The sequence below is a fragment of the Seriola dumerili genome, unplaced genomic scaffold (assembly GCF_002260705.1).
Source record: "Seriola dumerili isolate Sdu_G_001 unplaced genomic scaffold, Sdu_1.0 BDQW01000149.1, whole genome shotgun sequence".
Classification (NCBI taxonomy): domain Eukaryota; kingdom Metazoa; phylum Chordata; class Actinopteri; order Carangiformes; family Carangidae; genus Seriola; species Seriola dumerili.
Genome location: NW_019174404.1, coordinates 13,635,232 through 13,648,739, shown reverse-complemented (window position 1 = coordinate 13,648,739; position 13,508 = coordinate 13,635,232). Strand labels below are relative to the sequence as shown.

At 46.8% G+C, this 13,508-nt stretch overlaps 1 protein-coding gene across 1 annotated transcript in view; it reads left to right on the top strand.

The window, feature by feature from the left end:
• Positions 1–13,508, top strand: part of LOC111225974 (signal-induced proliferation-associated 1-like protein 1) — a 33,999-nt gene that overhangs the window by 15,935 nt on the left and 4,556 nt on the right. Inside the window, exons 2-15 of the mRNA XM_022751042.1 lie at positions 285–1,992; positions 2,120–2,250; positions 3,364–3,552; positions 3,699–3,873; positions 4,340–4,443; positions 4,743–4,900; positions 8,070–8,649; positions 9,800–10,074; positions 10,184–10,441; positions 10,548–10,691; positions 10,802–10,950; positions 11,070–11,152; positions 11,380–11,798; positions 12,697–12,921. Of these exons, the coding sequence (XP_022606763.1) occupies positions 504–1,992; positions 2,120–2,250; positions 3,364–3,552; positions 3,699–3,873; positions 4,340–4,443; positions 4,743–4,900; positions 8,070–8,649; positions 9,800–10,074; positions 10,184–10,441; positions 10,548–10,691; positions 10,802–10,950; positions 11,070–11,152; positions 11,380–11,798; positions 12,697–12,921 (4,379 nt within the window). The 5' untranslated portion in view covers positions 285–503. The remainder of the gene's footprint in view (positions 1–284; positions 1,993–2,119; positions 2,251–3,363; positions 3,553–3,698; positions 3,874–4,339; positions 4,444–4,742; positions 4,901–8,069; positions 8,650–9,799; positions 10,075–10,183; positions 10,442–10,547; positions 10,692–10,801; positions 10,951–11,069; positions 11,153–11,379; positions 11,799–12,696; positions 12,922–13,508) is intronic.

The window sequence follows — 13,508 nt, the reverse complement described above, 5'->3', positions numbered from 1 at the left end:
CAAGTAGTAAAAAGGCGGAGGTATTTCCTTTCTTAGCTTCAGAAGTGAGATTGTAATTAGATTTACCATTGCGCTTTCTCCAAAGTTTGACAGGGCACTGATCAAAGCCAATCAAGCGTGAAGTTGTCTGGTTTCCCACTAATATGGATCTTATCTCAGCAGCTTCGTTATTGAAGATCTGTTTCTCAGCTTTCCATAAACTCCAGTTTTATTTATGTAAGGTAAAGCTGTGTGTCAGAGTATGGATAATGTATGTACTGATTGATTTTCTCTTTTCTCTCCAGGGTTGTGTAAGGAAAATGCCATGTGGCAGTGTCAACGCAGTCGGGGAAGCAATATGCAAGCTTGAGTGCTGAAGAGGTGGGTTTGACCCGTCACGTCCTTCTGTGTGTTCACTTGTTGATCCAGACAATCAATCTGCTCATGAAGTCAGGGATCAGGATCCCATCCCAGAGGCAGCCATGTCTACCTGCTAAGTGCCTTTAGCCTTTGGCACTGGTGTCATGACCAGTCTGAAGCGCCCACCCATGGAGCGCACCGTTGGGGGTTCCATCCCAGCCACTGATGAGTTTTATACCCGCCACCTCCGTATGGTCAATGGAGGGGCTGTGCCAACCCGCACAGACAATGTCCACGCCACTGTGAGCACAGGAGTGCCTAAAATGGGTGTACGGGCTCGGGTGGCTGACTGGCCTCCAAGGAAAGACATTGCAGGGGCTCTGTGGCACTCAACTACAGAGCCAGAGAACTCTGGTGTGCCCTCTGCTGGAAAAAGTCACATTAAGTTAGGCTCTATTATGAGCCCTCAGGACTCATCAATGCTGCGTAACATTCACAATACTTTGAAGAACCGCACCCAGGCTCAGGCTAACAACTACAGCCCTGACACCCGTTACCTAGCCCCGGGAGACTACAGAGGACCTGCACATAGAAACCCACGGCAGAGACGCATCCGTCAGCGCAGCAACAGTGACATGACTATCAGTGAGATGGACGGCAGTGGGGACAGTGGAGAGGACTGGAGTCCATCACCAGGAGCTAAATGGTCCCCTCTTCACCGCGAATACGGCAGCACCTCTTCAATAGATCAGCATGGAGCATCTGGAGAAAGCTTCTTTGAAATGCTTAAGGGCTATCAAGGGGATAAAGTTGACCAGCGTAGCCCTGCTCCAGAGAAACTGGAGGACATGCTGAATGTTGGGCCCAAGCAGGCCATCCTTGATCTTCAGGAGGACTCGGACAGCCAACCTCCTAAAGCTAAGGACAGAGATAAGCTCCCCAAAAGACGCACTAAATCAGAGACAGGGGGTGAGTCTATATTCCGCAAACTTCGGAACGTGCGGGGTGAGTTGGACTCTCCGAGGGCGGGGTCTGATGTAGAGGATAGCCGGACAGAGGACATGGGCCCCCCTCTTAAGCCCTGGGTGTGTCAGAAAGGATTTGCCCACTATGATGTTCAGAGCATGTTGCTTGACCTCAACGAAGTTATTCAGTTGCGGCAGACTGCAGGCAAGAGGAAAAACACCACCACTGGAGCTTCTGCTGCTGCTGTAGCCTCGGCTACCTCCACCCTCTCGTCCACCCACAGCCTGCCTTACAGCTCCCCGAGCGGCAGCCAGGAAGAGCTCAGTTCTAGGGACAGTCCCGGTCTGGACGCAGCAGATGAACAGAGCAACGAAATGCTGCTGAGTTGCCCTTGCTTCCGCAACGAGATAGGTGCTGACGGCAATGGAAGGCGCAGATTGGGAGCAGGTGGGGTGGGGTATCATGGGCTTGTAAGTGGTGGAACAAGTAACAGTGGCTCAGGGACCCTGAGTGGGGAAGGAAACTTGTATGAAACATCTGTGAGCACGCACTGCACAAATGCCGGAGTAGCAGTGCTCGAGGGGCCAAAGGAGGGCCCCAGCACGCTCAGCGAAAAGGGAAAACAATACATTGTGGAGCATGTGGACCTAGGAGCCTACTACTATAGGAAGTTCTTCTACCTTAGGGGTAAGATGCATTTAACTGCTTTCATTACCTTATTTATCATTACACTTGTTAGCATATGAATGTTTGTTTGAAATAATAATGCTGAAAAACCCCCAACATTTCTTAATTCTGCCTGCCCCCCCCCCAGAGCACTGGAACTACTTTGGGATAGACGAGGCACTCGGTCCGGTTGCGGTGAGCTTGCGCAGGGAGAAGCTGGAGGATGACAAGGAGCACGGCCAGCAGTACAACTACCGCCTCATCTTCAGAACCAGCGAGGTCAGCTATAGTGTCCTGTCCTGCCAGCACCCCAGCCTCAACCACAGCACCACATCACATGAGTCCTTCCTGTCCTTTTTTTTTTTTTTTTTTTTTTTTTTTTTTGCACTCACAAATTTTGGAAATGATTTTGTTTGAAAGTGAGAAAAGGCATATTTACTCTGTTGGCTGTTTTTGTCTTGTTATAGACTGGTATCCTGTTTATCCATATAGAAGGTGTGTAAAGCTCAGTTACTACTTTGCCAGCTTGAGGTAAAACCACTCTCAGTCTTTGTTTCTTATGATGTGAGCAGCCCTTGGGCTATCCAGCTGTCTCCCAATATCAGCAACGTGTGGAGAAACTTCAGGAAGTGCACTCATCTTCCAGCCTCCAAGGCCTGTCATGTCCAACAACCTCAAACCACTGTGTGGAGAGCTTTGCTTCTCCTTCCTTTTTCAGTAAAAATAGACTGTTGTATTTAGTTGCAATATTGGCTCCAAGTCTTCTGTGTTTGGGTTTCGAATGTTAGGTTTGCGGTAATATAGACATGCATTCCCCGACAGAGGGTAAAGGCACCTGCCTCGGGCTGTTTGTTGTGGACAGGTGCATGTGATTAAACCCCCACACTTTAGACGGAAGTACCTCAGGACCCCCGCCCCCCTATCCTACCTTCCAAACACAGGGAACACAGGTCCATTGTAAACACAGCCCCAGAACAGCCTCAAGCTTGCAGGGGAGAAAGTCTCCGTCCGTTCCAGCTGCTTATGATAGCCGAGCGATTGAGTTCACTCCCAGAGCCCAGCACAATGCAGACTCTGTGTACACAGAATGCTTGGACAAGCCCTCCCACCTCTTCTTCCTCAGTTCCACTTTTCTGTTTACCCTAAGCCTTGAGTCACAATTGTCTTGTTATTTTATATCTTTAAGGGTAAAATAAGAAGTTGCTATTACTTTAAAAACCACAGTAGCTTCTATCTGTTTTTTTCCTGGTGTCTGTGCAGGCAGGTTTTGCTATCAGCGTGTTCCATCTCCGTGAAAAACTTCAAAGCACAGCAAGGATTCCTTGTTGCATTCTTTGCCCTCTCCCTCTCCTCACTGTAATCTCCCCCCCCCCCCCGTCTCCGTCCATTCAGCTGACAACCTTGAGAGGTTCTATCCTGGAGGATGCAGTGCCTTCCACCTCTAAGCACGGCACCACCCGAGGGCTGCCCATCAAAGAAGTACTGGAGTACCTTCTCCCTGAGCTGGATCTGTCCTGCCTCAGACTGGCCCTCAACACACCCAAAGTCACAGAGCAGCTGATGAAACTGGATGAACAAGGGGTAGGAGGAAAAGATCAAAAACCATGTGTGCAAATGTTTATCTGTACAGTAAGGGAATAGATGTTTTGTGAGTTTCAGTCCTGCAGAAGTCTCTGTTAAAGAAATATTATGTCTGTTGGTGTGTCTGCGCGTTTGCTGCTCCCCAGCTGAGTTTTCAGGTGAAGGTGGGGGTGATGTACTGCAGAGCGGGCCAGAGCACCGAGGAGGAGATGTACAACAACGAGACAGCCGGCCCCGCCCTGGAAGAGTTTCTCCAACTGCTGGGGGAGAAGGTTCGCCTTAAGGGCTTCACCAAGTACAGAGCCCAGCTGGACACTAAAAGTAACAACTCCCGAACACTCTTCTAAATGACACACACACACACACACACACACACAGATCTAGTCTTATTAACACCCAGGCTGTGATGCATCTTTACGGTGACTTCCTCCTGCAGTTGATTCGATGCCTTATCACATATGAAAAAGAAGATGTAATGTGTCTTTTGCTTAACAGTTGCACTGCTCTGAATTAGTGTCACCCCATTCTTCTGGGAAGTGTAATGTTATACAAAAATTCAAAAAGCTCCACTTACAGATGACACTTGAGTAAAACAGTTCATTGAGCATTGGTTTTGTCATCTTATCCACGCTGACAATGATCCACTATTGTCTAGTTGTTTGGGCTATGGTGAAATTGCATCCTGCCTTGCGGAGAAATAACTGAACACAGAATACACATGTGAGGGAGATGGATGGCAGTTATCGTACCACGGGGCCTCAACGCTATATCGCTATTTTTCCTGCAGCGGATTCCACGGGCACTCACTCCCTGTACACTTCATACAAGGACTATGAGATCATGTTCCATGTGTCGACTCTGCTGCCTTACACACCCAACAACAAACAACAGGTAAAGATGGAGGGCACAGCCTTTTGTGCTATACCATTAGCTGTGTATCAGGAAATGGAAAACTCGCCAAAGGAAACCATAAAGGAAGGGTGTATTGTTTAGAAGAATGCACGATATGACTTGTGGCTCGGGTATCAGATTTGACTCCTGTCCAACTTTCATTTTAAAGAAACTTTTATTGTATTCAAGTGCCATGTTTTTGACCATCCATAAATGTAATGTACCACATGAGTGGTATGCCTTTGCTTTCAGATTCAGGTCTCCATACTTCTCTAATTAAGATGTTGTTATTTTCCTAGTTGCTGAGGAAGCGCCACATTGGGAACGACATCGTGACTATCGTGTTCCAGGAGCCCGGTGCTCACCCTTTCACCCCCAAGGCCGTTCGCTCTCACTTTCAGCATGTCTTCATCATCGTCCGGGTGCACAACCCCTGCTCTGACAACACATGCTACAGGTGGGTCTTTGCATTAGATCAGGAGAGATAAAAAAAAAAAGCAGAATAATGACTGAGCTGGACATAATGAGCAACCTATTGAGCTTGGAGGTGTACGGTAAATCTGTAAGGACAACACATGTATATATGATATATGGTCTTTGTCCATACTGACCAAACACACTTGCAATGTTGAGTAAAAATCTGGTTTTAACTTCTTATCTCAGTGCTCCCTTAAAAGCTCCACACTACTCTGAGTTGTTGTCATGCAGGGAGCTAGCATTAAGACAAAAGCATTGACTGCAAGGCATAGGTCAAACATAAAAGCCTGCTACATGACCACCATTCCAGTGTCTCTGGGCCGTGCATGTTTATATCAACTGTATCTCTGCAGAAGTATAAATTTGTCTGATTATGATCAAACAGAAGCGATTGGCCCGGCAGTAGCTGTCGAATTGATGGGAGATCTCCTCCTCTTCTCCTCCGCTGGCTGATTCTTGGCCTCGTGATGATCACACTGCAACTCTGTGGTGTTCACACTTACACATCACTACCCTACCACACACACACACACACACACATACACACACACACACACACACACACACACACACACACACACACTTTCTGTGCCGTGCATACACAGATAATATGCACACATAGTTGCTCCCTCTCACTCTCGTACGCCTGTTTCTTCCTTTTACCTCTTTCTCATGCTCACTTGCACAAAGTTACACACACATGCACACACTTTTTCCCCTCACACACTAATTCACTCAAAGACTCACTCATCACACACTCACATAATACAAGCCCCTACCCCACACTTCTTCTCCTCCTCCTCCTCCTCCTCGTCCTCTCCCAGCCTGCCACTTTGCCTTTGGGCAGCATGAGCCGGAGTGGTCTGAAGGAGTTAGCGCCATGCACACAAAGTGCTCTCTTCACCCGGACATGCATGTGAGCGGGGAGGATTGTTGAGAGCCGAGTCCCTCAGATCTCATAGAGTCCACCTCAGGAGCGGACGGGTCAAACCAGCCTTCTGTTTCTCAGCTCACACCCGCATCAAATTTGGGCTAATTTATTTCGAGCCCTTCTTCTCTCTAGGCAAGTTCCTTTTTTTGTCTGACCAGCTACTCCATCCAATCGACTAGTGGACGCCTTCATTCAGCGTGCTTTTTGCCTAAAGGGTACATCTTCTGGTTTATAGTCTGGGAAAAGAGGCAGAAGAAAGGGTGAAATGCTGGTTCTCCTGGTTTGCCTTATGGATGAAACGGAGAGGCGCGAGACACAGAATCCTTGAGGACAATCCCAGCTACCCCACCCAGAGTCACTCACAAACCAACCCAGCTTTTGGCTTCTTCTCATATTCTGTGGATCGAGGTACCATATGTCGAGACTTCACTCCTGACTGTCAAGTCTTTCCCTGGATGCTTTTCCCTGGTGGTTTGGAAACAATTCTGGGACAAGAGAACTGGAACAGCTATAAGGATTTTCCACTCCATACTGAGTGGTGTATCTTGAGTATTGGACTGTAGCTACAGAAAAGAATAGAGTTAGCATTGACCTAGCAAATCGTTTTGTCGCCTCGCATTGATTCCCACAAACATTCAGGATATTTTGCAGCACTACTCCCAAGATCATGATTATTTTTTGGTGAAACCGGGAGGTACGTTATAGGTGTTTGTGTTGATGTTTGTATGTTGTGTTGTGTTGACTTTGTTAATACCGTACAAAGCAGCCGATGCTGTGTTTTAACCAAGTTCCGTGGATTTGAGATAATCACAAGTCACCCATTTGCAAACATAAACACACACACACATTCTTACAAAACACACATACTAGCCTGAAAGAGTGAGGGTGATTGTTTGATTTTTGTCATCGTTTCATATGACTCTCTTTATATCTTACGTAAGACTATTTCAGTAATGCATCTTTACTTCTCTAATCTCTATTAATAAAGTATATGTTATGATTTGATGAGTCATCCAGTTATTAATAGCCCGTTGTTGCCTGCTGCTGAGATTTGGATAATGCTCAGGTCATATTGAGCCAGGCCGGAGCATTAGAGGAGTAAGTGGCCTGGGGCCAGCGGGGTGCTAATCTGCTGCTTTCAACCGCTGCCTCAAAGTCACACAGGGCCAACCAGGCAGATTGCATAACTAGATCTTTGTTTGGTAAAAGTAGGCTGTTTGTGCTTGCTAGCTCCAGCCGCAGTACTGCCTCTCCATACCATGATGTAGCAGAGAGTGGCAGGGTGTCAGCGCTGGGATCTAGCTTGTCAGCTGTGATTGGATGTATAGTATTTATACGCCGGGTGTAGTCAGGCATGGTTTGTAACATTTCCGCTGCAGGCAATGGCTTTGTTATCTGTTTAATGGACTGGATGGAAACTTGTCAGGACTGTCACATCAGCTTATCCAAGGCCAGTTCTTGGTTTTCACATGCTCATGGGCTTTTATTGTATATGCTCCTGACTATATGTATATACCCTCTATATTACCCTCAAACCTAACAGTAGGAATTATGTAGCCAGTATAGACATGCTACCAACTGCCTGGACAATCCAGTCATCTTTTCACAAATGGTAAATGAATCCCAATATGTTTAAAAGCACAATTTGCTGTATTTGTTCTCCAATCAAGCCCATTTTCTCAGGAACAACAGGTATGAGACAGCATTACCTGCACCTGTTTACTAATTCATAGTAATGCAACTCCAGCACAGTCATTGTGTGCAAATGGAATAGGAGCAGCAGAGGGTAACAAGAGGAGAGCCTTGCCCTTAGGAATTTTGACGCCCTCCTTTATACTCACAAGTGAAACAGGTCAAAGGCAACAATACCTCAGGGAAACCATGTAAAGATGTCTCCACTATTCTTTTTTTACAAGACCATGTGCTGTTTGTCCTTTCAGCGTATCAGACCAGACCTTTTCCTGGTTCCTGGTTATAGGACCATACACATCTGTTTTATATTTCATGAGTACTGTTACATGAGTACTTATTATATAGATTTGAAGTTATTATTGCTGTTATTGATGTGTTTTGTAACTGCATATTTTGTATGTTTTGTGATATTGTTTTATGATGTAATAAAACAGCACTTTTAAACTACTTGATTCAACGACATTAAGTTTTATAGATTCCAGCAGCAGTAACATCAAACCCTTCCCGTCTTCTTCTCCTTCTGTAGTGTGGCTGTTACCCGTTCCCAGGACGTTCCCTCCTTTGGCCCCCCAATCCCCAAGGGCGTGACCTTCCCCAAGTCCACTGTCTTCCGGGACTTCCTGTTGGCCAAAGTCATCAACGCTGAAAACGCCGCCCACAAGTCTGATAAGTTTGGTGCGATGGCAACACGTACGCGGCAGGAGTACCTGCGGGACTTGGCAGAACGTCATGTGACCAGCACTCCAGTAGAACCCACTGGGAAGTTCCCCTTCATCTCTCTGGCACACAAACGACGGGAGAAGGTGCGTCCATACAGCGGGGCGGAGCTTCGGAGTCTGGGGGCGGTGACCTGGCAGGTACACGCTGAAGATCAGGTAGCCGGTGCTGAACGCGAGTGCCTATTGGCCATTTCCAACGACTTCATCATCCTATTGGATCAGGAGGCCAAAGCGGTCGTGTTTAACTGTGCCACACGTGATGTGATTGGTTGGTCAACGGGGAGCCCCGCCTCCATGAAGATCTACTATGAGCGCGGTGAGAGCGTGTCTCTGCGCTCCATCAATAACAACACGGAAGACTTTGGAGAGGTTGTCAAAAGACTGGAGGTCAGTGGAGCTCCACTACTGTCTATGACAGTACATCTCATTAGCACACACCATCTGCTGAAGCTCTGAGAGGTCACACTGAGCCAGACAAACGGCTTGTAATGAACACACATTAGTCCTTTTACCTTGGACTCTCTTGAATGTATTACTACTTTTATCATCATACTTACATTTTATCCAGTCACCTGGAAAGCTTATCAAAATCAGATTACAATGACTAAAACAGTAGAATAAACATACATTTCTAGATCAAGCAACCAGTATCAATGAGTACAAAGGTCAGATCAGGTGTGTCCCTGTAGCCACTGAACAGATATGAAGGCAAAAAGTGCTTAGTGAAGTCCCACGATCGAGAGTGTGAGGGCACGCTTTGTCCTCTGTCCACTATCCTGACAACAGTTGTATGAAAAAATGAGTATTATTGATGTTATAATGGAAACATAAGGGCGTAGCCTCAAATTATACAGTCACCAAAAAGCCACAGCTGTTTTGTTGACTCTATGATTATAAGTCACACTAAGCATAATACATAGTCATTTGGTGATATGATATCATTACTGAGGTTTTCAACGTGGTGTAGGTAACGCTGTGCTTTTTGGTGGGGCTTTTAAATCACTCCTCTGACAGACTGAGCCTTTCTAGTTGATGGTAAACAAAATAAGAAATCATTGTTGCCTGCTACCAGTTCTGACACGTGCTTTCTTTGGAAGGGAGGAAAGTGTGTGTGTGTGTGTGTGTGTGTGTGTGTGTGTGTGTGTGTTTTCTCTTCTTTCTTTTTTTTAAAGGCTTTTGTTGTGGGCATCATGACACTCATCAGAACAGTAGGTAACTGGAGCTCTGCTACTGTTGTGATTCACTCCTGGGCTTCACTAACCACTATTTACTTCTCAGCTAACTTCCCACAGCCAGGGGGAAGGGTGAGACAGGGTTTCTAAAGATTGTGACTAGTTTAAATTAAAGTACTTGTATTCATGGTATGTGCTGCAGCCTGTGCGGGATTAGAGCTACTGTTATATGAGATGCATCTTTCATAGAAGACAGTGTTTGAGGTTTTGTAAATGTTTTTCATTGTGCATGTACATGTGCATTCCATTCCTCTTCTTATTCCTACCTCTGCACCTCCGCCCCTTCACTCTTGTCTCTTCTTTAGCTGTTGACCAAAGGCAGTCAGACCACAGAGATGACCCTGCGTCGTAATGCTCTGGGCCAGCTGGGCTTTCATGTCAACTTTGAGGGCATTGTAGCGGAGGTGGAGCCTTACGGTTATGCCTGGCAGGCTGGGCTCAGGCAGGGCAGCCGACTGGTTGAGATCTGCAAGGTGGCGGTGGCCTCGCTGTCCCACGAGCAGATGATCGACCTGCTCCGGACCTCCGTCACTGTGAAGGTGGTCATCATTCCTCCACACGAGGACTCCACACCACGCAGGTAGAGCGCACTTGGAAGTATCTATAGATGCAAGAGAGACTGCAGTTAAAGCAGCTGTTTGTAGCTTTCAGTGTAGTATTCTGACTGTGAACACTTAATGTGCCAACAGAGGCTGCTCAGAAATCTACCACATGCCACTAGTGGACTATAAGAACCACAAGGAGGGCATGCCCTACGAGTTAAAGTTCCCCTTCCGCCCCACCAACAACAACACCAAGTGGCCACGCACCTCATCCAGCCCTCAAACACGCGCTGCTGGCACAGGGGGAACGCTGATAAAGGCCCCGCCCTCAGACTTCAGTGACCGTACCTCTGCCGCTATGCCTCGGAGTGTATCCAGCGATGGCCGGCCCCTCAACCCCAAAAGGTCACAAAATAAATATGGTGCTCTTACGAAACTTGCAGACACACTGAACTCAAACGTGTCTGGCTCCAGTATTTGTCTATAATGATATCCATATGTATCCTCACAGATATTCCCCAGGAAACGACAACTACGCTCTGGCCTGCTCCATCGTGATGGGTCGCACACTGCACAACACAAACTCCCCTTCCAGCCTCTCATACACAGACACCATGAGCTCCAACCACTGGAGGCAGAAGTCTATGCCTGATGGGTAATTTTTCCGTCTCTTGATAGAAGGTTACAGAGGGTTACATACTGTACACTGAACTGGCTTGCTGCACTACCTGGAAACATAGGTGACCTTCTTTATCTCCCCTTTAGATTTAATAACAACAACTGCCAGTCCCCTGTGCCATCTGTGCGGCAGGTAGCAGGTGACGGGGTCAAAGTTTGCTCTAGCACTGGTGTCGGATGGTCCCGAACTGGGGAGGGTGACGTAGCCAGCAGACTGGGGGACAAAACCAATGCAGGTAAGAGGAACTTTGACCTTTGCTCTTGGTATTAGCAATAGCATCAAATAAAACATGGCTTTTATCATGCTGTCACTTAACTACAGACCTTATTACCCATGTGTCTTTGCTTCCTACAGACACCGTTGTTTCCAAGGTGGTGATTCCTCGACTGCAGCCGGCAGAGCAGAGCAGCCACATGTCTCCTAACAAAAGCTCCAAGGTGAGCTGGAATCAACAAGCACCACATGTAATTTCCTTTCACTGAGGACAGTGATTAAGATGTTTCTAACATCTGGTTAAGCACCACAGTGGCGTGTGCAATCGTGAGCTCTTTAAGTCAATCAAGTGATGCAGACGAGACACCCTGGAATATTTACAGTAAAAACATGAAGAAATTGTGTTTTTTAAGTTTGAAAAATTAACATTAAATTACTCCTCTGTCAATAGGTGGATGCTCCATATTCATCCAGCCAGTCAAGCAGCAACACTCTCTCAAGCAACGCCTCCAGCTCCGCCCACAGCGATGAGAAATGGTACGAAGTCGGCTCGCGTTCAGGAGTGCGGAGCGATCTAGAGCTGAATGGCTACCTCCAGGGCGCCTCCACCGACAGCGGCATCGACGCCACCTCCTTCACTGCCACCCAAAGCAGCACTGCTTCCTCCACCGGTGCCTTCAGGGCGAAAGACAAAATCCCGTGGCAGGATGACTCAGCAAGCAGCCAGAGGGCCAGTGACGCTTCACCTCCAACGCCAGACTCCCTTGTTGCCACTGGTGGCGGGGAGGTCCCAGCGCAGAGCTCATCAGCATTTCCACTGGTTCCTGATAGTGGCTCCTACAGCCTGAGTGATGCCGCCTCCCACTCCAGGTGTGTTGCTGTTCGGTTAGCGTCAGCTGTGTAGGCAGCTAAGGAATTTTGCGCCCTCGCATCAATGTTTCATTAAAGAGACAGTGATTCATTGTAGTCCAGATATATCCTGTACCGTACCAGATGGAAAAGTCCAAAGCTCTGCGGTTTGGCATTAACAAAGGGAGAGAGGAAGAATGGAATAACTCGTGTGTGTGTGTGTGTGTGTGTGTGTGTGTGTGTGTGTGTGTGTGTGTGGGGTTTTTTTTTTTATTGCATTTGTATGTGTCTCCATCTCCCAGTATCCATGATAGAAAGTAAGTGCTTGAAGTTTCTAGAAATGCAGACTGTGAGCTCAGCACTGTTCCTCCTCTTTTAAATCCCACTTCCTTTGAATCAGCCGAAGCTTTCCTCCCTCTCTTATTCACTCAGCCAGGAATAACTCTGCTGCACCAGACTTGTACATTAGAAGCTTTGTTTTATACTATGTGCACGCACATGCGCACGTGCACACAGACACAAAACTTGCCGTTTGAAATTTTAAGCTTTTATGTCAAGCTATGGAGAAATGTCATTTGAAGTGCAAGGACATAGTGTCCCATTATTTATTTATGAATTCATCACTTGATCATATCTGCAGAAGTAGTGGATGTAGTGATGGGACAAGTTTACCACTGGGTTTAAGAGAATATGACTGTTGTGCATATGCAAACAGCCTTAGTGCAATATGTCTATGCCTGTTTTGATTATTTGAACCAGAAGAAATTCATATTCAGTCAAATTAAAGATGTTGATCCTTTATCAATCATACTAACTGAACCAAGGCCAAAAAAACCAATTAAGCAACAAAACCCCTGATAGACAAATGAATAGTACTCTCTGTGACGCCTTACTTGACCCATACATGTCTTTTCTTCAGCACTTTAAGTTCTGGCCACTCAGGGAGTCCGATGGGTCAGGGCTGCAGCCCCATATCACCACAGGACGAGGCAGCTGCCGCAGCCACTTCACCCACATCCCAGAACTCCCAGTCTCCGGGGACCAAGAGTTTCTACCCCCGTCAAGGAGCAACCTCGAAGTACCTGATTGGCTGGAGGAAACCTGGAGGAACCGTCAACTCTGTGGACTTTGGCAGCACTCGCAAGTGAGATAGGAATAGTTTTCACTAAACATCTGTGAATGTTTAAAGCTGTGTCTCCTGCGGAGCTGTATGTTGTGAGAAGATTATCATTCAGTGTAGAAATGCATCCCGCTGTCAGTGGTGTTGATGTGGAAGAGGCCGGGGAAAAAGTTTGTATTTTGTGACATTTTGTCCCAGAGACTGCTCAGCAAACAGTGATGTTTTTTCATTTAAATTTGGTCAACACTGCCACCATGTGGTGTGGCTGGGTTTTGAAGCTTTTTGTTTGGCTGCCAGAAAAAGGTAATTAAATTATCTTTTGTTTCTATTCATTCATTTAAGGCAGGGCAACATATGTCTTTGTGTTTTGGTCAGTGGGTGAACACATCATTCGCGGTTGATGACTACCACTGTTTTCACACCCTGCAGCTGCTCAACAAACCACAGTTTTCCTGGTGAAGCAATTTAGTGGTTAGGTGTCATGTCAAGTGCACGTCGAGGGAACAGTTACAGCTACTCATCATTCACAAATCTTCCCAACTGGTGACCTCTCATCACAGGAATGCCTTTGTTAAATCCTCCTCCATTACCCTCACTTCCTGATTTTTATA